The 25,969-nt window shown below is 46.0% G+C and overlaps 1 protein-coding gene across 1 annotated transcript; it reads left to right on the forward strand.

The window, feature by feature from the left end:
- The first annotated feature begins 732 nt into the window (after positions 1–732).
- AKAIN1 (A-kinase anchor inhibitor 1) lies at positions 733–25,745 on the forward strand. Its single transcript, XM_029066551.2, has 2 exons — positions 733–1,246; positions 24,964–25,745. Exons 1-2 carry the CDS (start codon positions 1,159–1,161, stop codon positions 25,155–25,157), a joined length of 282 nt encoding a protein of 93 aa, XP_028922384.1. The 5' UTR covers positions 733–1,158; the 3' UTR covers positions 25,158–25,745.
- The last annotated feature ends 224 nt before the right edge of the window (positions 25,746–25,969 follow it).

Genomic DNA, 25,969 nt, shown 5'->3' on the forward strand with positions numbered 1-25,969 from the left:
TACAGGTGAAATAACTGGGGACCAGTGAAGTGACTTGCCCAAGGTCACAAGCAGAGAAGTGGCGGACCAGGGATTAGAACCCAGGTCCTTCTGACTCCCAGGCCCGTGCTCTAACTGCTGTTATTACATCTCCCCATAGGGGTCTGTCCTCAGACTGTAAGCTCATTGTGGGCAAGGACTGCGTCTATTTATCTTTATATTGCTCTCTTCCAAGTGCTTAGTACAGTGCTCTGCCCACAGTAAGCGCTCAATAAATACGATTGAATGAATGATTAAATGAGTACTCTTTCGTCCCTTTTATTCTAATTTTTTTTGAGCCCCGTGAGAGAGTGGGTCCGTGTTTAATTCCCACCCTGTTTAATTCCCACCATGTATTCTCTCCCAGTGTTTAGGATGGTGCTCTGCACACAGACTGAATTTAGTAAATGCTACTACTAAAGGGATGTAGATCCAATTGGAGAGGCTTATCAGTTGTTCCAACTGTAGATTATTTGCTATTTCCTGTTTTAGTGTTTTCTTTCCTCCATCTTTTGCAAACCACTTAAGATGCACGATATATAATTCATAGCTGGGAATAGCTAAATGGGGGCACTGGACTGATAGCATCAATTTCAAACTGCACCTGGCTCTTTTCCTGTAGGGGGAAAAAAAACGTAGCTTTCTTACCTTTTCATTATTGCATCACCTGGGCTTGCTTTATAAAACTTTAAAGCTAATGGTATAACCAACTCCGGTGATGATGTAGCAGATCTGTGAGTGGATCCCGGGATGAATAAGTAATGAATCACGGAAAGTTGCAATTTGAAGGCTAGCAGCTGCATGCTTGAAAGCAGATGGTCATGTCGCCGATCTGAAGAGACCCGGTGCCTAATTTTAAAAGCGGAATAGGTCTACGTCTTGTCGGTATCTGCGTGAAGGCGGGGGATCACCGGCTCTTTATTTTCAGGTGGAAACGGCCGTAGCCCGGTGTATCGAGGGAGGATAAAGTTTCTTTCTGAGCTAGTTTGTGGTCTTGCGGTCCTTCCGCTGTGGCCTTGTGACACAGCTCCACAGACTTACGCTACTCCGTCACACCTCCGCCCGTAGAAAGCCCACTGCTATTGCTGAGACGGGCTACTGCCCCAAAGGCTTTTGAAGAGGGGCGGGTCGCGGGGTAGCATGCTCTGTTGGAGAGAACCCTGGCCCAGGACTCAGGAAATGTGGGGTGTTTTCTTCAAACTGCTCCTGGCTTGCTACATGACCTTGGGTAAGTCTCTTTGCTTTTCTGTACCTTCCTCATCTGTAAAAATCCGTCTTCCCCCTTCTAGACTGTGAGCCCTTTGTGGGCAGGGACTTTCTTCATTTGTTGCTTAATTGTACTTCGGTTAATTATGCGCTCAGTACAGTGCTCTGCACCCAGTCAAGAGTCACCTTTGGAGGCCGGGGAAAGGGGCGATATCATGTTGGTAAAGACTTCTGTGCTTCTCAGAGGACCATCCGTGGAAAAAAGAAAGAAAGGAGTTTCCTACTGGATGGGACCGGATGTAATTTCTGTTTTCGGCTTTTAGGGCTCTCCCCTATAATGGGAAAGAGAGCAACTTCTTTTTCAATTCCATCTTTGGCTCTTGCATCAAAATGTTGATGTGAGCATTGTTTAACCCGGCAGCAGTATATTCACAAGCTGAGCCTTCTAGGCAAGTATGAAATGGGGGCTCCTTTTAATGAGAAGTACACCGAATTTTGGTTTTTTGCAAAAACTCAGAAGAAGCACCGATTCCTCTTTAAAAAATGACCCGAGATTGAGAATATGGCAGATTGTACTACAATAGTCTGTGTGCCGGTTTGCTCATAAACTAAGATGCGCCCGTCTGCTATTTGGACAGAAGGTCTCAGTGGAATACCCATCTTCTGTTACCAGACATCAGCAATTCATTTTATTCCCCTGAAATTTATGTCTTGGGCTCGGAATCTGTTTCTGCCTTTCGATTTTAATTTGATTCTTCGAGGGCTTCTTTAAGGAGGAAACAGCATATTTACTGCCGTGCTAAAATGGCATTTTAATCAGTCAGATCGGGAAATCTGGGAGTTAAGTTTCCATAGCCGTAATTACAATCCGACTCTTATGTGATAGAGAGGTTCCTTCTCTACTTTATCAAGCTGCAGTATACAAGTCAATCTGTAATTGATAGTTTGTTCATAAAACTGCCTTTCTATAAGAAGAAGGATGTGCATTTTTAGCTAGGGCTGGCCATCCACCCTATGTACCTATACATTACATATATGCAGCGTGGCTCAGTGGAAAGAGCGTGGGCTTGGGAGTCAGAGGTCATGGGTTCGAATTCCAGCTCCGCCACCTGTCAGCTGTGTGACTGTGGGCAAGTCACTTCACTTCTCTGTGCCTCAGTTCCCTCATCTGTAAAATGGGGATGAAGACTGTGAGCCTCACGTGTCAACCCGATTACCCTGTATCTACCCCAGTGCTTAGAACAGTGCTCTGCACAGAGTAAGTGCTTAACAAATACCAACATTATTATTATTATTATTACATGCCTCTTCATTATGTATACCTGTAATTTGCAGGGATTGTCACCGTTTGTTGTATTCTTTTCCAAGCTTAGTACGGTGCTCTGCGCAAAGTAAGTGCTTAGTAAATACAATTGAATGAATGACTATTAATGTCTGTCTCCCCCTCAAGACCGTACACTCGGCATGGGCGGGGAATCTGTCTGTTACGTTGTATTCTCCCAAACACTTACTTAGTACAGTGCTCTCTCTGCCCATAGTAAACACTCAACAGATACAAGTGACTGACTATATCCTGTTCACTAATGGAGCTAAGAAGAAACTTGGGTATTGGAAAATGATCAATGAGAAAAAGAGGGGATGGGGAAGAGTGGCTTTCACGGATCAGACCCTTGTGGGTTGACAACGTGTCTACCAATTGTATTGTATTGGACTCCCAAGTGCTTAGTACAGTATTCTGCACACTGCAGGCTCTCAATAAATACCACTGATTGATCGATGAATAGCAAGGTGATGGGTGGCCAGAGCAGACAGGAAATGACAGTGAGGACCAGAGGGTTTCTTCCACCTTTCAGAGCCATCGTCGCCGTGTGCTGTGTCGGCGTTGTTTTCATTTGCCCGGATCATCTCCTGCGCCGGGATTGTCCGGTGTCACGGAGAGGCCGGTACCCTTGCAGAGTGACACCGTGCCTTGGCCCAGGCTTCTGGGGGAATCCCTCCCTGTGGTAACGGTGGGGAGGCTCCTTGCGGGAAGGGATCACAATAAAAATAATGGTATTTGTTAGGCACCTACTCTGTGCCGGGCACTCTACTAAGCGCCGGGGTGGATACAAGCCAATAGGGTCGGACAGTCCCCGTCCCCACATGGGGCTCGCGGTCTTAATCCTCATTTTACGGATGAGAGAACTGGGGCCCGGTGAAGTGACTTGCCCAAGGTCACACAGCGGATAAGCGGCAGAGAGGGGATTAGAACCCAGGACCTCCTGACTCCCAGGCCCGGGCTCTATCCACTACGTGGTGCTACATCTAGCAACTCTACTATATTGCATTTTCCCAAGCATTCAGTACTGTGCTCTGCACATTAAAAACACTCAATTGATACAGTCGGTCGACTGATTGATTGAGGAAGGATCAATTACTCTTTGGCCACCACTCCTCCGGAATCCAGGGACGGTCCCTGTCCCCCCCGTGGGGCTCGCGCTTTAAGTAGGAGGGAGTAGGATTTTATACCCATTTTACAGATGAGATCACTGAGGCCCAGAGAAGGGGAATGACTTGCCCAAGGTCAAAGAGCAGGCATGTGGCAAAGCTGGGATTAGAAACCCTGTTCTCTGACTCCCAGACCTGTGCTTCTTCCACTAGGTCATGCTGTTTCTCTTTTATGGTATTTATTAAGTGCTGCTTATGTGTCAAGCACTGCTCTAGGCACTGGGGTAAATACAAGATCATCAGGTTGGACACAGTCCCTGTTCCCCATGGCGCTCGTGCTTTAAGTAAGAGGGGGTAGGATTTGATACTACCCATTTCACAGGTGAGGTAACTGAGGCTCAGGGAAGTTAAGCGACTTGCCCAAGGTCAAGTAGGTGAGGTACCCAAGAGTCTTCCCTTGTTCCTTCTGAGGATTTCAGAATTCCACCTTTACCACCAGCATTGATTTGGTGTTTTCAGTCAAACTATAACAATAATAATAATAATAGTGGTTATTTGTTAAGCGCTTACGGTGTGCAAAGCACCGTTCTAAGCGCTGGGGGGGGATACAAGGTGATCAGATTGTCCCACGAGGGCCTCGAAGTCTTAATTCCCATTTTACAGATGAGGTAACTGAGGCCCAGAGAAGTTATGACTTGCCCAAAGTGACACAGCTGACAAGCGGCGGAGCCGGGATTAGAACCCATGACGTGTGACTCCCAAGCCCATGCTCTTTCCGCCGAGCCACGCCGCTTCTCTGTGAGAATCAGTGGGGCCTAATGGAAGGAGCACAGGACTGGGAATCAGAGGGCCTTGGTTCTAATTCCAGCTCCTCAGCTTGCCTGCTGGGTGACCTTGGGCAAATTACTTCTCTGCGCCTCAGTTACCTCATCTGTAAAACTGGGATTAAGACTGCGACTCTTATCTGGGACGGGGACTGTGTCCAACCGGATTATCTTCTATCTAGCCCAGCGCTTAGTACAGTGCCTGGCAAAGAGTAAGCCCTTAACAAAGACCACGATTAGTATGGTTCTGAGAGTCAGAGGATCTGAATTCTAATCCTGTCTCCACCGCTTGCCTGCTGTGTGACCGTGGGCAAGTCGCTTAACTTCTCCGTGCTTCAATTTCCTCATACGTAACAATACCTGTTCTCCCTTTCTCTTAGACTGTGAGCCCCGTGGGGAGACAGGGACTGTGCCTCTTGTATCGACCCCAACACATAGTACAGTGCTGGTTACACAGTAAGTGCTTGCCCAAGACTATAATTGGTATTATTATTATTATTATTAGCAATAATAACTGCGGTATTTGTCAACTGCTAACTTTGTGCCAGGCACTGTATTAAGCACTGGGGTGGATGCAAGCAAACCGGGTTGGATACAGTCCCTGTCCTACATGGGGATCACAGTCTCAATCCCCGTTTTTACAGATGAGATAACTGAGAACCTGAGAAGGGAAGTGACTTGTCCAAGGTCACAGCAGACAAACGGCAGAGCAGGGATTAGAACCCACGACCTTCCGACTCCTAGGCCTGTGCTCTACCCACTGCGCCATGCTGCCTCTCTTATTATTGCAAGAGCGGAAGGTAGGATCAGGGACTGGATCTGCAGTTGGGTAAGACCCTTGTGCATAAGGTCAAGGAGACGCATTCTGTCCTATGCAAAGCTGCAGACAAAAGCTATTTCTCTTAGCTCTTTGTTGCTGATCCCCTACTCTATCCCCTTCTGGAAAGAGGAGGAAAATGGGATCACGCTAAATGTTAGAAAGCTACACATTTCCTCCAACCTTCTTTACCAGCTTGACATTTTCACTGGAGCCAAAATAATAACGTGAAGAAATGAAAACTCCTGCATTCAGTCGTGATTGAAATGTACTGTTCTCTGTAGACTTAGCAGGCCAGCCAAATTCATGTTTAGGATGATTTAACATACAGTTATGCCCAATTCCAGTCTGGAAAAAAACCCAAAACACCCTTGGGCTGAGCTGTCTGGATTCTGGTTAATGGTGATATTCAGACGTAGAGGTAGGAAAGAGGGAAAACCTTTTTTGGTTTTTTTTTTTAGTTGATTTGGGTGGGGTGGACAAGGAGGGGGCTTATATTCCACAAACTTGCTCTTTTTCATAAAGCAGGGCCTTTTGATAGGTTCCAAGTGCCTTGAATCCAGCTCAGGTCACAGATAATTTATCTTGCCAATTTACTTCATATTTTCCTGACTTGCAGTAAGAACTTTCCTCATGATTATAGGGAAATGGAGGGTGGTGACTCATTCTCTTCTTTTCTGTGGGCAAAGTCCTTGATTTTTTTTTTTTTATTTACCAGCTTGTTCTTTCCGGACTGACCCCACAGAGGTCCCAGAACCCCATCCTGGTCCCCCCCGGTTTGACTAATCTTGATGGTCGGCCTTAGAAACAGAACTGTCAAGCCCAGGTCACAACCATAATAATGTTGGTTTCTGTTAAGCGCTTACTATGCGCAGAGCACTGTTCTAAGCGCTGGGGTAGATACAGGGTCATCGGGCCGTCCCACGTGAGGCTCACGGATAATCCCCATTTTACAGATGAGGTAACTGAGGCACAGAGAAGCGAAGTGACTTGCCCTCAGTCACGCAGCTGCCAATGTCTGTCTGTCTGTCTGCCCGTCTCCCCCGATTAGACCGTAAGCCCGTCGAACGGCGGGGACCGTCTCTATCTGTTGCCGACTTGTACATTCCAAGCGCTTAGTACAGTGCTCTGCACATAGTAAGCGCTCAATAGATACTATTGAATGAATGTAGTGGCAGAGGCGGGATCTCCTCCATCTATCTTGGGGAGGCTGTGAGGTTGAATCAGGCAGCATAGAAAAAGTCTCCTGAGGTCTTCGAGAAAGACATTCCAAGATTGCAAGCTCGTTGTGGGTGGACAATGTGTGTTTTGGTTTTTTTTTATACATTGTACTCTCCCAAGAGCTCTGCACACAGTAAGCCCTCAAATATGATCGACTGACTGACTGACAAGAAACCCCGGGGAGGGTAAGTGAGAATCTCTATCCAATTACCTGTAATAGAAGAGTTTTCTGAATCCTCAAACTAGTTTTCAAACTCTCTTTATTTTGTTTTGTTTTTAAGAATATCTGTCAAGCGCTTCGTGCCAAGCACTGGGCTAAGTGCGTGGTAAAGACGACAGAATCAGATTGGACACAGTTCATGTCCCGCACAGTCTTAATCTCCATTTTACAGATGAGATGACCGAGATCCAGTGAAATGAAATGACTTGCCCCAGGTCACACAACAGACAAGTCGTGGAGCCGGGATCAGATTCCAGATCTTCTCACTCGCAGGCCCGGCTCTTTATGCTAGTCCATGATCATTTCGTTCATTCATCGATTGTCATATTTATTGAGCGCTTACTGTGTGTAAAGCACGGTACTAAGCGCCTGGGAGAGTACAGTACAACAGCAAGCAGACATACGCTTCTCGCTAGGCCATGTTTGTTCAGACGGTCTGAAGGTTTTGCAAGGTAGAAATAGTAGCGGCAAGTTAGAGAGCGCCCTCTTAGTGCGGGGCAGTTTACTCGGTTCTAGACTCTAAGCACATTGTGGGCAGGGAATGTTGATTGTTATTTCATACTCTGCCAAGCACTGAGTACCGTAGTCTGCACCTGGTAAGTGCTCAATAAATACGATCGAATGAATTGGGAAGTGCCGTATAAAGAAGTGACCTATTCCCTGCCCACAAGGAACTTCCACCTAACGAAGGAGACCAACCAAAAAATTTCCCGCAGAAGTCAAACTACATTACTGGCACACTCAAGAGTGCCGAAGAGAGGTGGGGAGAAAGAGCATCAGCACATTGGATGATCATAACACTGAACCAATAAACAACGTTGTGTTTCCGTGAATATAGTCTTGGGACTATCACTCCGGGGAAGCAGCGTGGTCTCGTGGCTAGAGCCCCGACCTGGGAGTCAGAAGGATCTGGGTTCTAATTCAGGCTCCGCCACTTGTCGGCTGTGTGACCTTGGGCAAGTCATTTTACTTCTTTAAGCCTCAGTTTCCTTATCTGGAAAATGGGGATCAAGACTGTGAGCTCCATGTGGGACAGAGACTGTGTCCAACCCGATTAACTTGTATCTACCCGAGTGCCTAGCACGGTATCGGATAGACAGTAAGCGTTTAACAAATACCATCATCATCATTTCTATCTTGTGACCCGGAATTGGTGAAGGAGGAGCAGCGTGGCTTAGTGGAAAGAGCCCTGGCTTGGGAGTCAGAGGTCGTGGGTTCGAATCCCGGCTCTGCTGCTTGTCGGCCGTGTGACTGTGGGCAAGTCACTTCACTTCTCTGGGCCTCAGTTCCCTCATCTGTAAAATGGGGATTGAGACTGCGAGCCCCACGTGGGACGGGTACCGGGTCCAACCTGATTGCCTCGTATCGACCCCGGTGCTTAGCACAGCATTTGGCACATAGGAGGTGTTTAACAAATATTTAACAAGTGTTTAACAAATACTATAATTATGATTATTACCATTTGTTCTCCACTGGCGCTAATTGTCTGCAGTGGGCCAGGCTACATATGTCTAAGCAATTCCTCTGTTCGAGCCCTGTCCCTATTCTGCAAGGGGATTTTTCCACCGAAACCTCCTTAATAATGTTGGTATCTGTTAAGCGCTTACTATGTGCAGAGCACAGTTCTAAGCGCTGGGGTAGATACGGGTTATCAGGTTGTCCCACGTGAGGTTCACAATCTTCATCCCCATTTTACAGATGAGGGAACTGAGGCCCAGAGAAGTGAAGTGACTTGCCCACAGTCACACGGCCGACAAGCAGCAGAGCCGGCATTCGAACCCACGACCTCTGACTCCCAAGCCAGGGCTCTTTCCACTAAGCCACGCTGCTCCTCCTTCACCAATTCCAGGTCACAAGATAGAAATGATGATGATGGTATTTGTTAAACGTTTACTGTCTATCCGATACCGTGCTAGGCACTCGGGTAGATACAAGTTAATCGGGTTGGACACAGTCTCTGTCCCACATGGAGCTCACAGTCTTGATCCCCATTTTCCAGATAAGGAAACTGAGGCTTAAAGAAGTAAAATGACTTGCCCAAGGTCACACAGCCGACAAGTGGCGGAGCCTGAATTAGAACCCAGATCCTTCTGACTCCCAGGTCGGGGCTCTAGCCACGAGACCACGCTGCTTCCCCGGAGTGATAGTCCCAAGACTACTCAGGGATGAGTAGCTAAGTGTGGAAGTGTCCCTGAAAACTCTCTCCTGGATCCTCCCACCACCCCCTTTTTTTTTTCAGTTGATCCTTGCTCTCATGGGAAGCTCATCACATGGGGTTGGGGAAAATGTACGCTTGTCTCTCTTTCCTTCAATAAACAAGAGAGAAGCAGTGTGGGATAGTGGATAGAGCATGGACATGGGAGTCATAAGGCTCTGGGTTCTAATCCTGGTTCTGCCACTTGTCTGCTGTGTGACCTAGGGCAAGTCATTTAACTTCTCTGGGCCTCAGTTACCTTACCTGTAAAATGGGGATTAAGACCGTGAGCCCCACATGGGACACGAACTGTGTCCAACCTGATTAACTCGTATCTATCCCAGAGCTTAGAACAGTGTTTATTACATAGTAAGGATGAGAGCCCCTTGTGGGACATGGACTGTGTCCAACCTGATCAATTATATCTACCCACTGAACTCTTTCCACTGAGAAGCAGCGTGGCTCAGTGGAAAGCCCAGGCTTGGGAGTCAGAGGTCATGGGTTCGAATCCCAGCTCTGCCATTTGTCAGCTGTGTGACTGTGGGCAAGTCACTTAGCTTCTCTGGGCCTCAGTTACCTCCGCTGAAAAATGGGGATTCAGACTGTAAGCCTCACGTGGGACAACGTGATTACCCTGTATCCACACCAGCGCTTAGAACGGTGCTCGGCGCATAGTGGGCGCTTAACAAATACCAACATTATTATTAGTAAGTGCTTAACAAATTCCATTTAAAAAAATGAGAAATGAGGAGGTGATAGGCAGTAGGAGAATTCCCAGAACTCCCTTTTCTCTCTCATATTTGTGCTGCTCTACATCTCTGGGACTTCAAGGAGTTCTCTTCCTGGTCTGAGGACTATATCAGTGAACTTTCATTCAGTTGCATTTATTGAGTGCTTACTGTGTGCGAAGCACTGTACTGAGCGCTAAGGAGAGTACAATATAACACACACACATTCTCTGCCCACAGAGAACTCACAGTCTAGAGGGGGGGACAGAAATTGATATACATAAGTAAATCTATAAATTGCAGATATATACCTATGTGCCGTGGGGATGTGAGGAAGTATGAATGATGTGAGCAAGTCAAGGCAATGCGGAAGGGAGTGGGAGAAGAGGAAAAGAGGGAAGGCTTCTTGGAGGAGATGTGCCTTCGATAAGGCTTTGAAGTGGGGGAGAGCAATTATCTGTTAAGTACGAGGAGGGAGGGCGTTCCAAGCCAGAGGTACGGTGTGGGTGTGGGTCGGGGGTGAGATAGATGGGATTGAGGTAAAGTGAGAAGGTTAGCATTAGAGGAACAAAGTGTTTGGTCTGGGTAACAGTAGGAGAGTAGCAAGGTGACATAGGAAGGGGCGAGGGGATTGCGTGCTTTAAAGTCAAGGGTGAGGAGTTTCTGTTTGATGCAGAGGTGGATGAGCAATCTCCGGACTTTCTTGAGGAAGGGGAAAATATGGTCTGAACGTTTTTGAAGGCAGCAGAGTATAGTATGGACTACAATGGGGAACGATAGGAGGCAGGGAGGTCAGCAAGGAGGCTGATAAGGTAATCAGGGTTGGCTAGGACAAGTGCTTGCATTAATGTCGTAGCGGTTTGGCTCATTCATTCATTCATTCAATAGTATTTATTGAGTGCTTGCTATGTGCAGAGCACTGTACTAAGCGCTTGGAATGTACAATTTGGCAACAGATGGAGACAGTCCCTGCCCATTGTTGGGCTTTCAGTCTAACCAGGGGAGACGGACAAAAACAATAGCAATGAATAGAATCGAGGGGTTGTACATCTCATTAACCAAATGAATAGGGTAATAAAAATATATACGAATGAGCAGATGAGGACAGTGCTGAGGGGTAGGGAAGGGAGACGGGGAGGAGCAGAGGGAAAGGGGGGGAAGGAGGGGGCAGAGAGGCAGCAGAGGGAGCAGAGGGAAAAGGGGAAGCTCGGTCTGGGAAGGCCTCTTGGAGAAGGTGAAATCTCAGTTGGGCTTTGAAGAGGGGAAGAGAGTTAGTTTGGTGGAGGTGAGGAGGGAGGGCCTTCCAGGATCGCGGGAGGACGTGGCCCGGGGGTCGACGGTGGGACAGGTGTGATTGGGGGACGGTAAGGAGGTGGGCGGCAGAGGAGCGGAGCCTCCGCGGTGGGCAGCAGAGAGAAGGGAGGTGAGGTAAGAGTGGGCAAGATGATGGAGAGCCTTGAAGCCTAGAGTGAGAAGTTTTTGTTTCGTGCGGGGGGTCGATAAGCAGCCACTGGAGGTTTTTAAGAAAGGGAGTGACATGCCCAGAGCAAGATGATCCGAGCAGCAGAGTGAAGAATAGACTGGAGCGGGGAGAGATAGGAGGAAGGGAGATCAGAGAGAAGGCTGACACCATAATCTAGCCAGGATATTATGAGAGCCCGTACCAGTAAGATAGCCGTTTGGGTGGAGAGGAAATGGTGGATCTTGGTGATATTGTAAAGGTGAGACCGGCAGGTCTCGGTGACGGATCGGATGTGTGGGGTGAATGAGAGAACCGAGTCAAGGATGACACCAAGGTTGCGGGCTTGAGAGACGGGAAGGATGGTCGTACCGTCCACGGTGATAGGGAAGTCAGGAAGAGGACAGGGCTTGGGAGGGAAGATAAGGAGCTCAGTTTTGGACATGTTGAGTTTTAGGTGGCGGGCAGACATCCAGGTAGAGACGTCCCGGAGGCGGGAGGAGATACGAGCCTTAAGGGAGGCGGAGAGGACAGGGGCAGAGATGTAGATCTGTATGTCATCTGCATAGAGATGATAGTCGAAGCCATGGGAGGGAATGAGTTCACCGAGGGAGTGAGTGTAGATGGAGAACAGAAGAGGGCCGAGAACTGACCCTTGGGGAACTCCTACAGTTAGAGGATGAGAGGGGGAGGGGGAGCCCGCAAATGAGACCGAGAATGACCGGCCGGAGAGATAAGAGGAGAACCGGGAGAGGATGGAGTCCGTGAAGCCAAGGTGAGATAAGGTGTGGAGGAGAAGGGGATGGTCTAGTGTCAAAGGCAGCTGAGAGTTCAAGGAGGATTTGGTTGGAGAGGAAGGGAAAGATTTTAGGAGTGTTGTGAATGTAGAACTGACAGGATTAAAATGGGGATTAAGACTACATCCTGACAGGATGTAGTGATGGCTTGAATTGTGGGTTGAATCAGAGGAGTCCAGGATAATTCCAAGGTTACGGGCTAGGATAGCGGTGCTGTCAACAGTGATGGGAAAGTGAGCAGGAGGGCAGGGTTTGGGTAGGAAGATAAGTTCAATTTTAGCCATTTTAAATTCGAGGTGAAGGGAGGACATCCGAGTAGAGATGTCTTGAAGGCAGAAGGAAATGAGAGGCTGCAGAGAGGGAGAGAGATCAGGACTGGAGATGTAGATTTGGGTGTCAGATGTAGATCTGGGTGACCATCGGATCATAAGCGCTACAAGTCCCGGATCAGATCAGTGGTGAGACCTGTGTCAGGCAGTGACCACAGGGGGTTTGGAAGAGGAGTTTGATGACTGCTCTCTCTGATATCGAGCCTTCCCAGGATTTTTTTTTTTTAGTGGCTGTTTTTAAGTGCTTACGGTGTGCAAGACACTGTTGTAAATACTGGGATAGGAACAAGATGATCAGGTTGGACACAGTCCATGTCCCATATGGGGCATATAGTCTTAATCCCCATTTTATAGATGAGGTAACTGAAGCCCAGAGAAGTTAAGTGACTTGCCCAAGGTCACACAGCAGACAAGTAGTAGATCCAGGATTAGAACCCAGGTCCCTCTGACTTCCAGGCCTGTGATCTATCCACCAAGCCACGCTGCTTCCTCACCTGCATTCACCACCTATGTCCCCTGTGGTTGTTTATGGATACATTAAGCACATTTTCTGGGCTCTTTGTTTCAATCAATCAACCGTCGGTATTTATTGAATACTTACTGTGTGCAGAGTACTATACTAAGCACTCTGGAGAGAAAAATATAACGGAGTTCGTAGTCACATTCCCTGCTCTCAACAAGCTTATTCCAGAGGCCGAGCTTACAGTCTAGAGATTTGAGTGCTTACTACAGTACTCTGCATACATTAACAATTCTATAAATACCATTGATTAATTGGATTACATCTGATATTAGATTCTAAACTTCCTGTGGACAGAGATTATATATATACTAACTCTGCATTGTACTTTTCCAAGCACTCAGTACGGTGCTTTGCATGCAGTCAGTGCTCAGTCAATACCATCGATTGACAATGGGCCCTTCATTTAGATGTATAGAACACTGCAACTGTCTCATTTTGTTGATTCGAAATGTGTGTTTCCCTCTCCGCACTGTAAGCTTGTTGTTGGCAGGGAATATGTCTATCAACTCTGTTGTATTCTTTCAAGCGCTCCGTACAGTTCTCTGCACACAGTAAGTACTCAATACAAACCACTGACTGATTGATTGGGAAACTGTGGCTGCTTCGGCATTTTCCCTGGTTGTGACATTCACAGAAAGCCTTAGGGATTCGTATTCCTTTTTTGTCCACTCGATTCTGCAGAATATGAGCTAGTGATTGCTGAGTCAAGGAAAAACTGCATAAATTCCCATGCCTCTCTCCTAAGAACTTTATGTTCAATGAAACTTAAAATGCTGACTTTGAATTTGAACTTTGTTTACGGTTCTGAATAACTGGAAGAAGAAAATCGTGCTTTGGCCAGAGTCAATCAACTGTATTTATTGAATGCTTACTTTGTGCAGAGCACTGTACTAAGCACTTGGGAGAGTACAGTTTAACAATATAACAGACATATTGGCTGCCCACAATGAGTTTACAGTCTAGAGCACTTCCCACCTTCAAAGAGCTTTAAATGGAACAGCGTGGCCTAGTGGAAAGAGCCTGGTCCCGGGACTCAGAGCACCCGGTTCTAATCCTGGCTCTGACACTTTCCTGCTCTGTGAAATCGGTCCAGTCACTTAACTTCTCTGTAGCTCAGTTTTCTCATTTGTAAAATGGGGATTCAGTCCCTGTTCTCCCTCATTCTTAGAATGTGAGTCCCATGTGAGACAGAGACTGTATCCAACCAGATTATCTTGCATCTACCCCAGCGCCACCTGTCAGCTGTGTGACTTTGGTCAAGTCACTTAACTTCTCGGTGCCTCAGTTACCTCAACTGTAAAATGGGGATGAAGACTGTGAGCCCCACGTGGGACAACCTGATTCCCTTATATCTACCCCAGCGCTTAGAACAGTGCTCGGCACATAGCAAGCGCTTAACAAATACCAACATCATCACTTAGTGCTCAACACACAGTAAGGAGCATCATTGTGGTATTTAAGTGCTTACTGTGTGCCAGGAGCTGTACTAAGCGCTGACGTGGATATAAGCAAACAGGGTTGGATACAGTCCTTGTCCCTTATGGGGCTCACAGTCTCAATCCCCATTTTGCAGATGAGGTAACTGAGACACAGAGAAGTGAAGTGACTTGCCCAAGGTCACGCAGCAGACAAGCGGCTGAGCCGGGATTAGAACCCATAACCTTCTGACTCCCAGGCCAGTGTTCTATCCATTTCACCGTAAAACATTTGGAACCATTAAAAACACTTGCCTCTCATTTGCAGAGAATTTCTCTGTGAGTCAGTCCAACTTGGATCTGGTTTTTTCCATTTCTTTCATCTGAGTTCCCACAACCTAATTACATTTCAGACCTCAAAACCAGAATATCTAATTAGGGTGTGATGGATCTGGGGTAACCTGATTGGAACTCTCTGTTCTTCATCTGTTTTCTCTAAACAGACCTCAGATGATCCTGCTTTATTTATTTGCTGCATGCATAGGAATGTGTGCAAGAGCATTATATTGGGGAAATAATTGCAACAGTGAATTATAATCCTATTCTCAGCATTTACGTACATTTTATAGTTTTTATTAATTTAAATAGGTGGTATTTTTAAACACTATATGCCGGTGACATATGCTGTTCTAAGCATTGAGGTAGATACAAGATAATCGGGTCAAATATAGTCCCTGTCCTACATGGAGCTCCCAGGGTAAATTGGAGGGAGACAGGCATTTAATCCCCATTTTACAGTCGAGGAAACTGAGGTCATTGTATCGTCTCCAGTCACACACCACAGTAAAAAAAAATCTCACCAACAGTATTATCATCTAGTTATTAATACATTAGTAAAGAAAGACACTGCCTAGGAGATGAGACCTTGAAAAGAGTAGGTGTTTTGAGGATGATGAAGTCTCCATATTCCCAATTGAAAAGGATAGAACATCCCAGCGCCTAGAATTGATAACCTTGAATTACATGTCTATGTAAGGGATTGGTGATGCCCCTACTTGTCAGACGGGCAAAAGTCCATGAAATAATCCTTGGTCCCAGTTTTCATCCCTGGAAACAGTTGATCTGAGTCATTCCAGGGCAAAAATCCTAACATCTGTTCACTTGGGAGACATTTTCATTCATTCCTTCAATCATATATATTGAATGCTTACTGTGTGCAAAACACTATACTAAGCACTTAGGAGAGTACAATACAACAACAAACAGACACATTCCCTGCCCAGAATGAGCTCACAGTCTAAAGGGGGAGACAGACATTAATATACATAAATTACAGATAGGTACATACTTGCTGTGGGGTTGGGAGGAAGGATGAATTAAGGTGCTTAATATAGTGCCTGACACATAGTAAGCATTTGACAAGTGTCATTGACTTCTTCCTCCTTCCCTCTTCTTTCCTCTTCTCTTTTCCTCTTGTTCTTTCCTTTCCTCTCCTTTTCTCCTTTCCTCATTTCCTTTCCTCTCCTTTTCTCTCCTCCTCTTTCTTCTCCTTTCATCTCCTCTTCTTTCTTCTCCTCTTTCCTTTTCTTTCCTCCCTTCTTCTTTCCTTTTCTCTCTTCTTCTTTGCTCTCCTTTTTTCTCCTCTTCTTTTTTCTTCTCCTCTCCTTTCCTCTTCTCTCTTCTTCTTTCCTCGTCATCTTCCTGCTCTCTCTTCTCTTACCAGATGAGTTTCCCCTTGCATAGGGACAGCTGTAGCAGCTGAAAAGTCAGAAAAGTCAACTGAAAAGCAGCTGAAAAGCATCTGGCCCGGTGTCCACCAAGTCACCTGCTCCGTGTGCCATCCTGAAGGGGCTGATGCCACTGTCCCAAAATTCTGGGGGTCATGGGCCGCTCACACACTCCGTTTCACAGGGACTGGACTATGCTTCTCAGTGATCAGTGGTGTATATTTCAGGCCAGGCGGAAAGGTCCCAGGAGGAGTCCAGATCATGGCCTTTTTATCAAGAACTGACCTAACCCCCTCAAGATGATCAGGGCTCAATCGCTACAAAAATCACTTATAATAATAATAATAATGATATTTAAAAAAATGGTATTTGTTAAGCACTTACTATTGGCCAAGCTCTGTTCTAAGCCCTGGGGTAGCTACAAGCTAATCAGTTTGGACACAGCCCCAGTCCCACATAGGGCTCACAGTCTTAGTCTCCATTTTTCAGATGAGGTAACTGAGGCACAGAGAAGTAAAACAGCTTGCCCAAGGTCACATAGCAAACATATGGCAGAGTTGGGATTAGAATCCAGTTCCTTCTGACTCTCAGGCCTGCGCTCGATCCACTAGGCCGTGCTTCTTCCCATTGACTGGACTGGAATCAGCTTGCAGAATGAGCTCAGATTCTCTTTCTGCCTTTTCAAGCTGTCAAACAAAGCTTTTCAAGCTTTTAGACAACATATTACTCCTTGAAGAATTGCTACCCATAGAGGGAGTGTGGTTTTCCAACTGGGGATTATAATCATAATAATTGTAGTATGTGTTAAGCACACAGTATCAATCAATATTTATTGAGTGCTTATTGTGTGCAGGCTACTGTACTAAGCGCTTGGGAGAATACAGTCTAGAAGAGTTGGCAGACATGGTCCCTGACCACAGCCAGTTTATAGTCCATTCATTCATTCAGTCATATTTATTAAGCACTTACTGTGTGCGAAGCACTGTACTAAGCGCTTGGGAGAGTACAGTACAATAGTAAATAGACAAATTCCCGGCCCACAACGAGTCTATTTGCCAAGCATGGTATGAAATCAGTCAGTAAAATATATTCATTGAGCACTTACTGTGTGCAGGTCACCGCTTGGGAGAGTACAACATAACAATAAACAGACGCATTATCTGCCCATAACGAGTTTACCGTCTAGAGGGGTTTAAATGCAGGAGTTGAAGCAGAGTCAGCAGGTCAGGCACAGTCTCTGAATCACGTGACTCTAACAGTCTAAAGGGGAGTAGGACGACCATTTTATTCCCATTCTACAGATGTAGTAACTGAGCCATAAAGAAGTTAAATGACTCATCCAACAAAGTCAAGTGGCAGAGCCAGAATTAGAACTCAGATCCTCTGACTCACAGGCTAAGGTTTTTTCCACTGGGCCATGCTGCTTTTCCTACCTAGACAATATTTTGAAAGGTCTAGTGATCTCTTCTTATCATCTGATATCCAGGCAGAATTTTAACAAGTAAATATTCTTGTTCTTCAACAATTCTTCAACAATCATTTTTACTAAAAATATCTTGCGGTGCAAGCGGATCACAAAGCCGTTGAGTCATTTTGTTCAACCTTCCAAACAGTGTTACGTCAGTGTCTGTTAGCCATCTTTATATCATTAGCAAATGTTCCCTTCTGATTCACCTGTTTAGGTCTCCTTCACGAAGTAGGTTATGCTTACACTCGTTTTCTTCCTTCCCACCAACAGTTTTAATTTGCTCTTATTAGTTTAAGTCAAATATTCTAAACTTTTACCAGGGGCTCCCCTAAAACAGCAACATGGTGGTCATTTTGAATATGGAGAGGATAAAACTCGAGAGCTTCGTGGAAAAAGAAGCTCCGAAACTGCAGAATCCTGTTATTTGTAACAAGGCATTCCCCCACGCTGGGGAAACATTTTCCACCTGATTCACTTTCTCTTTTAAATGACCCAAAGCATGTAATTTAAGTCTTTCTTACTCCCCTTATGCCAAGCCTCATTCTGGCAAACTCCGATCCCATCTGCCTTGGAAATTAAGCTGTGTTGGGTATCCAATCCATGCTTCTCTCCTGCGTGATTCATTTATCAACAGAAACGTTCAGTTCATGTCTCCCTACTCTTCAGAATCTCCAGTGACTGCCCATCCACCTCCGCATCAAACAGAAGCTCCTTACCATCGACCTTAAAGGACCCAATCCGCTCTCCCCTTCCTCCCTCACCTCACTGATCTCCTACTCCAGCTCAGCCCGCGGCACTCCGCTACTCCAGTGCCAGCTTCCTCACTGAGCCCCTATCTCACCACCGACACCTTTCCCACATCCTTCCCTTAGGCTGGAACTCCTTCCCTTTCCACATATGCCAGATCACAACTCTTTCCACCTTCAAAGCATTACTGAGGTCACATCTATCTGCTCCAAGAGGCCTTCCCCAATTAATAATAATAATAATAATGTTGGTATTTGTTAAGCGCTTACTATGTGCAGAGCACTGTTGTAAGCGCTGGGGGAGATACAGGGTCATCAGGTTGTCCCACGTGAGGCTCACAGTTAATCCCCATTTTACAGATGAGGTACCTGAGGCACAGAGAAGTTAAGTCACTTGCCCACAGTCACACACACACAAGTGGCAGAGGTGGGATTCGAACCCATGACCTCTGACTCCCAAGCCCGGGCTCTTTCCACTGAGCCACGCTGCTTCTCTGCCCTTGCTCTCTCATTTGCATCATCTATGCGCTTTAATCTGTGACCTCTGGACATTTGCTCTCCACCCCACACCCAACCTGTCAACCCTTATGTGTATATATTTAAATTATATATTATAAATTGCTTATTCATTCATATCAATCTCTGTCTCTATAGAATGGAAGGTTATTATGGATAGGGAATTTGTCTGCTAATTATGTTGTGCTGTACTTCTCCAGGCACTTAGTACAGTGCTCAGCACATAGTAAGTGCTCAGCAAATACAACTGATTGATTGATATGATGATGGTTTTCCTCATCGTAAAGAAATTTTGTGTTCGTGGGGAAAGAACATGCAACTCAGTGCTGGGAGACTTGGGTTCTAGTCCCAGCTCTGCCCGTGGCTTGCTGTTTGACCTTCAGGAAATCACTCAGCTCATAGTACAGTGCCTGGAACAAAGTAAGTGCCTAACAAATAACATCATCATCACTTAACTTCTCCCAGCCTTAATTTCCTCATCTGGCAACTGATAATCATAACAATAATAATAATGATGGTATTTGTTAAGCGCTTACTATGAGCCAAGCACTGTTCTAAACCCTGGGGTAGATACAAGGTAATCAGGTTGTCCCACATGGGGCTCACAGTTCTAATCCCCATTTTCCAGATGGGATAACTGAGGCACAAGGAAGTTAAATGGCTTGCCCAAGGTCACACAGAAGACAAGTGGCAGATTGAGGATTAGAACCCACATTCTCTGACTTCCAAGCCGGTGCTCTTTCCATTAAGCCACGTTACTATGAGCTAAACATGGGAGTGGATTCAAGGTTATGAATGGACCAGTTCCTTTCCCATCTTGGGTTCACAGTGTATCTTATCCACATTTTACAAATGAGGAAACTGAGGCAAAGAGATTAAATGACTTGCCCAAGATCACAAAGTATAGCCATTGGTATTGCTGGGCTTTGAACCTAAATCTCCTGATTCCCAGTTCCACACTCTTTCCTCTAGGTCATCCTCCCTCTTCGACTCTGAGCCCTGAGGAAGACAAGGACTCTCAGGATCAGGTCCGGTCCTGAGAGGAGTTTGCGGTGACAAATCCTCTCAGGGCACGAACCAAGAGCCAAGAAGAAGGAGAGATTAACTAGCCACATTAAGCGGTGGCTCTCACGCAGGGACCTGGCCCAGATCGGGTGCAGAATGGCCTAGTGGATAGAGCACGAGCCTAGGAGTCAGAAAGACCTGGGTTCTAATGCCGGTTCCGCCATTTAATAATAATAATGTTGGTATTTGTTAAGCGCTTACTAGGTGCCGAGCACTGTTCTAAGCGCTGGGGGAGATACAGGGTCATCAGGTTGTCCCACGTGGGGCTCACACACTTTTAATCCCCATTTTACAGATGAGGGAACTGAGGCACAAAGAAGTTAAGTGATTTGCCCACAGTCACACAGCTGACAAGTGGCAGAGCCGGGAGTCGAACTCATGACCTCTGACTCCGAAGCCCAGGCGCTTTCCACTGAGCCACGCATTTGTCAGCTGGGTGACCTTGGGTAAGTCACTTCACTTCTTTGTGTGTCAGTTACCTCATCTGTAAAATGAGGATTGTCTGTGAGCCCCATGGGGGACATGGACTGTGTCCAACCTGTTTACTTTGTACCTACCCTAGCGCTTAGAACACTGCCTAGCATGGAGTAGGCGCTTAACAAAACCATAAAAGAAAAGGGATATCGTTTCCAGATCGTTAGTAATCCTGCCGCGGCTTCTGCAGATTTTAAATTGCCAGGGTGACTCGGAGGATCGTTTGATCTCCTCAGTTGTCAACATTGTCCGTGGCAGGGGCAGTTAACATCCATGGGGAAGGAGACCAGGAACAGGAAAAGCATGGAGCTGGGCGGGAAAGAGAATGTGAGAGAAGAAGAAAGATTGCTGTTGGTTGGTGTGGAGAAAGGAGGGCAAATGGAAAAGGACTCCTCTGGACTGTAAGCTCCTTGTGGACAGGGAATGTTTCTACTGACTCTTTCATATTGCACTCTCCCAAGTGCTCAGTCAAGCATATTTATTGAGCACTTCCTGTGTGCAGAGTATTATACTGAGCACTTGGGAGAGTATGATATAATAATAAACAGATATATTCCCTGCCCACAACAAGCTTACAGTCTAATAATAATAATGATAATGTCGGTATTTGTTAAGCGCTTACTATGTGCCGAGCACTGTTCTAAGTGCTGGGGTAGACAAAGACGAATCGGGTTGTCCCACGTGGGGCTCAAAGTCTTAATCCCCATTTTACAGATGAGGGAACCGAGGCACCGAGAAGTTAAGTGACTTGCCCAAAGTCACACAGCTGACAAGTGGCCGATCCGGGATTCGAACCCGTGACCTCTGACTCCAAAGCCCGTGCTCTTTCCACTGAGCCACGCTGCTTGGTCAATAATAGAAATAAATAAATGACAGATATGTACATAAGTGCTGTAGGGCTGGTAGGGGAGATGAGTAATAGTACAGTGCTCCGTGAACAGTAAGTGCTCAATGCATTGCATCGATCGAATGATTGAAGAGAATGAGGTGCTCTTGGGAAAATTTATCTGAAGAATTTATGCAGGGGCGACCTTATTTTCCAATCAGTTACTCATCTTTTCAATTCATGGTTTAAAGAACCCTGGTCCACACACCTTCCACCTCTAACACCAATGGACTTACTGTGCCTTGATCTTGTCTTTCTCTCCATCTACTCTTTGTATACACCTTCCTTCTTGCCCAGAACTCCCTCCTGCTTCGTATCGGACACCTTTCTCCCCATCCTTGGAGCCTGACTAAAATAATACCTCCTTGAAGAAGTCATCTCTGAACAACCTCTCACCTCCCACACTATTTCCCCCTTTCTTCAGCAGTATTTAGGCACTTAAATCCATGGCCCTGAAGCACTTTGATATGGACCCCCACTTGTGTACGTATCCTAATTCTTTGTTGCTTCCTGTGTCTTTAAGGAATTTCAAATTCCATCTCCCTGATTGTAAGCTTAAGGATCAGGATCATGTCTACCGACTCTATAAGAAGTGCTGTTGAGGCCAGGGTTACTTTTGTCTACCAGTTGGGACAAGTCTTTGAATCTTTAGAAAAATATTTGAGCGCTTAGGTATAAAACTGTATCCCAGGGTGGGTGTCACTTAATTTCTCTGGGCCTAAAATCCCTCATCTGTAAAATGGGGATTAACTGTGAGCCTCACGTGGGACAACTTGATTACCCTGTATCTACCTCAGCGCTTAGAACAGTGCTCTGCACATAGTAAGCGCTTAACAAATACCAGCGTTATTATTATTATTATTATCACTTGGTGAGATCGATCCCGATCGTTACAGAGAGGACCCCATCCTCTCCCCATTTCAGTCTATGCCTTATTTCTTTTCTTATGCCTTCGAGTCATTTCACTCCTTTCCGACCCATAGCCACTCCATGGACACATCTCTCCCAGAAAGCCCCACCTCCGCCGGCAACCGTTCTGGCAGTGTATCCATAGGGTTTTCTGGGGGAAAACACGGAAGTCGTTTACCATCTCCTTCTTCCTTGCAGTCTACTTCAGTCTCCGCCCTCGACTCGCTCCCATGCCACTTGCTGTCCAGCACTGGTGGGTTTTAACTTGCAACAGATTACCTTCCACTGGCCAAGCTAGGAATGGAATGGGTAGACCTCTGCTTGGCTTTCCCTTCAGAAGCCAAAACTAGTGGAGTACTGAAAACTCTCCAGGTGTCACCCTGAGAGGGGCTGTGCTTTATACTGCCGCCCAAAACACATCTCTCCACTCGCTGAAAACCTCTAGTGGCCACCTACTTCCCCCTGCATCAAGCCAAAACCTCATACCGTTGACGTCAAGGCTCTCCACCATCTTACATCTGTCAGCTCTCTTCTCCTGCTTACATTCCTCCCCCCCCCCCCCCAACTCTTTCACTTCTGAGCCAGGTGGAAAGATGATACAGAATTTAACATCTTTCTCAGAGTAAGAAAAATTAGGCAGGAACCACTTATGAAGTATACCTTCAAGGTTGCTGTCATAAATGCTAAAAATGTAAGGTCAATCAGTGATGATGCTTTGCACACAGTAAGCGCTCAATAAATAGAATTAAAAATAATAATGTCAACCCTTTCCTTACAATGACTATGAAATGAGGAAAGGGCCACCTAGATATCAACCTTAAACAAAAATGCAGGGAATCAGACACATTGTCTCTTTCGAATAGGGTTGAATTAGAGACAAGTGCCCAAGTACAAAATTTCTCCTTTCTGAAACAACTGATTTCAGAGCAATATATCCTCCTCACAATCGCCAAACTAACTCTCTTCCCCTCTTCAAGGTCCTACTGAGAGCTCACCTCCTCCAGGAGGCCTTCCCAGACTGAGCCCCCCTTTCCCTCTGCTCCTCCCCTTCCCTCCCCCCGCACTCTGCTCCTCCCCTTTCCCCTCCCCTCCGCACTGTGCATATTTGTATATTATTTATTACCCTATATATTTTGTTAATGTGTATATCTCCATGATTCTATTTATCTTGATGTTGTTGTCTTGTTTTGTTCTGTTTTGCTTTGCTGTCTGTCTCCCCTCATTCAGACTGTGAGCCCGTTATTCGGCAGGGACTGCCTCTATCTGTTGCTGAAATATACATTCCAAGCGCTTAGTACAGTGCTCTGCACATAATAAGCACTCAATAAATACTATTGATTGAATGAATGTGCCAGGCAATTTCACCTATCCAATAAACTCTAGCCATGGAGTGGAATAAAATGATGATTATGGCATTTATTAAGCTCTTTCCAAGTGCCAAGCACTGTGCTTTCTGTCTCACAGAGCTTGAGATGTTCCTCTTTCTCCCCAGTATTTTTCCAGCTGAATGTAGACTTTCTAAACAGATAATCAAAATGACCCCGTTGGTAGGTTTTTGTCTCCTCATTTCTTCTCTTCACACATACACAGCTAAGTGGGCTGTTTGGTTTTGAAGGTGTCATTGCTGACAGTGAAATTCCTTTCCTAGGTGTGAATTTTGGATGAATTCCACAAATGTTAATAATAACAATAATAATAATGATAGTATATGTTAAGTGCTTGCGATGTGCCAGCCGCTCTACTAAGCACTGGGGTGGATACAAGCAATTCAAGTTGGACACAGTCCCTGTACCATGTGGGGTTCGCAGTCTCGATCCCTATTTTACGATGAGGTAACTGAGACAAAAAGAAGTGAAGTGACCTGCCCATGGTCACACAGTAGACAAGTGGTGGAGCCGGAATTAGAACCCATGACTTTCTGACTCCCAGACCTGTGGTCTATCCACGATGCCATGCCACTGACTCTGTTGCATTGTACTCACCCAAGAACTTAGTGTAAGCTTTTTGGGGGCAGGAAATGTCCATTTATTGTTATATTGTACTTTCCCAAGTGCTTAGTATGGTACTCTGCACACAGTAAGCACTCAATAAATGCCACTGAATGAACGAATGAATACAGCGCTCTGAATTCACACAGTAAAGACGTCAACTGTACTAAGCACTTGAGGGGGCGTATTCATTCATTTCATTCATTTATTCAGTAGTATTTATTGAGCACTTACTGCGTGCAGAGCACATCCAAACTGCTACCTTTTTAGTAAAATCACCCCTCGTATCCTGACTGGATTACTGCATCAGCATTCATTCATTCATTTATTCAGTAGTATTTACTGAGCGCTTACTATGTGCAGAGCACTGTACTAAGCGCTTGGAATGGACAAATCGGTAACAGATAGAGACAGTCCCTGCCCTTCGACGGGCTTACGGTCTAATCGGGGGAGATGGACAGACGAGAACAATAGCAATAAATAGAATCAAGGGGATGAACATCTCATTAAAACAATAGCAAATAAATAGAATCAAGACGATGTACATTTCATTAACAAAATAAATAGCATCCTTTCTTGTCTCCCAATCTCCTGTCTCCCCCACTTCAGTCTATATTTCACTCTGCTGCCTGGATTATCTTTCGACAGAAACGCTCTGGGCACGTCACCCCCTTCTCAAAAATCTCCAGTGGTTGGGAGAGTACAATGCATCAGAATTAGGAGACATGTTCCCTGCCCACGCCATGGATTAACTGATCGATTGACTGATGAAATGTGGTGCCTGGGGAACTCTGTAGGGGAAAAAAGCCAGACAGGCAGGAAATATTGTCACAGTGTATGCTCCCAGACACTTATTACAGTGCTTTGCACACAGTAAGCACTCAGTAAATACGATTGGGCGGCTGACAAACAAGTTCAGATCCTCTCTGGATTGTGCATTTGATTTAAGGGTGAGCAGAACCAGTCTCTGTGTGTTGAAATTTGTTCCTTCTCCATCCCTCGCTAGGTGAGAAGCCCGGAAATGAACCGGAGGAAGTGAAACTGCAGAACGCTAGCAAACGGATTGTTCAGCAGGCCATCCTGCGAGCTGTGCGCCAAGTCTCCCAGGAGAATCAGCAGTCAGAGACGAGGGCCGGCCACTGCAGAACCGGCCTGCAGCCCGGAGCCGGAGAAGTGACCCAGAAACCCGACGAGAAGTAACGGGAGCGGTCCTCTCCGGTCTATTTCCAGCCTTCTTAGTATTCAATGTGTCGCCTGTGCCACGCACCCGATAGAGCGAACCAAAGCGGCGTTAGCACCTAGAAGTAGAGTTGAAGCCGCAACGGCCTGGCCCCTAAGCGTTATTTTCAAGTGCGTTAGGTAACTCGGTTTCTAGATTACGCAGTGCCTCTTGAACAAGTCGGAAGACAACTTCCGCCGTAACCGTAATTGTTTCAAGCACAACCTCTTAGCATTTTATAGTTCGAAAGCTTGTTTACTGCACTTCAGACTCTCTTGTGCATTGGTTGTATAAATACTTTTAAGTGACGGTCTTCTTTAAACTGTTGGTCTCAGAGCCTTTCAAAGAGACCCGCTGAACCTCAGAAAAACTATCCTTGGAAGTGGCTTTGCAAGATGGATTTGGGGGGGTTTCTGAGTGGAAAGGCTATAAAGGAAAGGCTTGAATCATTTGAAAATTAAAAAAAAGATGTCAAGGGGCCCAGATGGGGAATGTGCCCCTCTGTGGATCTGTCATTCCAGAGGAAGCTCCCTCCCTCTTAACATTTAGGACCCCAAGTAGAACAGGAACTGCATCCAATCTGCTTCTTTGGATCTATCCCAGTGCTTGGTACAGTGCTCTGCACATAGTAAGCACCCAGTCAATACCATTGATTGATTACGTTCTTAACAAATAGCGCAATTATTATCATTATCGGAGAAGCAGGTTGACCTAGTGGAAAGAGCACAGGGCTGGGAGTTAGAATTCCTGGGTTCTAATCCTGGCTCTGCATCTTGTCTGCTATATGAGCTCA

The sequence above is a fragment of the Ornithorhynchus anatinus genome, chromosome 5, assembly GCF_004115215.2.
Source record: "Ornithorhynchus anatinus isolate Pmale09 chromosome 5, mOrnAna1.pri.v4, whole genome shotgun sequence".
Taxonomy (NCBI): Eukaryota; Metazoa; Chordata; class Mammalia; order Monotremata; family Ornithorhynchidae; genus Ornithorhynchus; species Ornithorhynchus anatinus.

Excerpts from the sequence above, each read along its gene's own strand:
- AKAIN1 (XM_029066551.2), top strand. The coding sequence starts at position 1,159 with ATGCTCTGTTGGAGAGAACCCTGGCCCAGGACTCAGGAAATGTGGGGT. Across the intron at positions 1,247-24,963 it reads GGCTTGCTACATGACCTTGG|GTGAGAAGCCCGGAAATGAA; the intron begins GTAAGTCTCTTT and ends ATCCCTCGCTAG.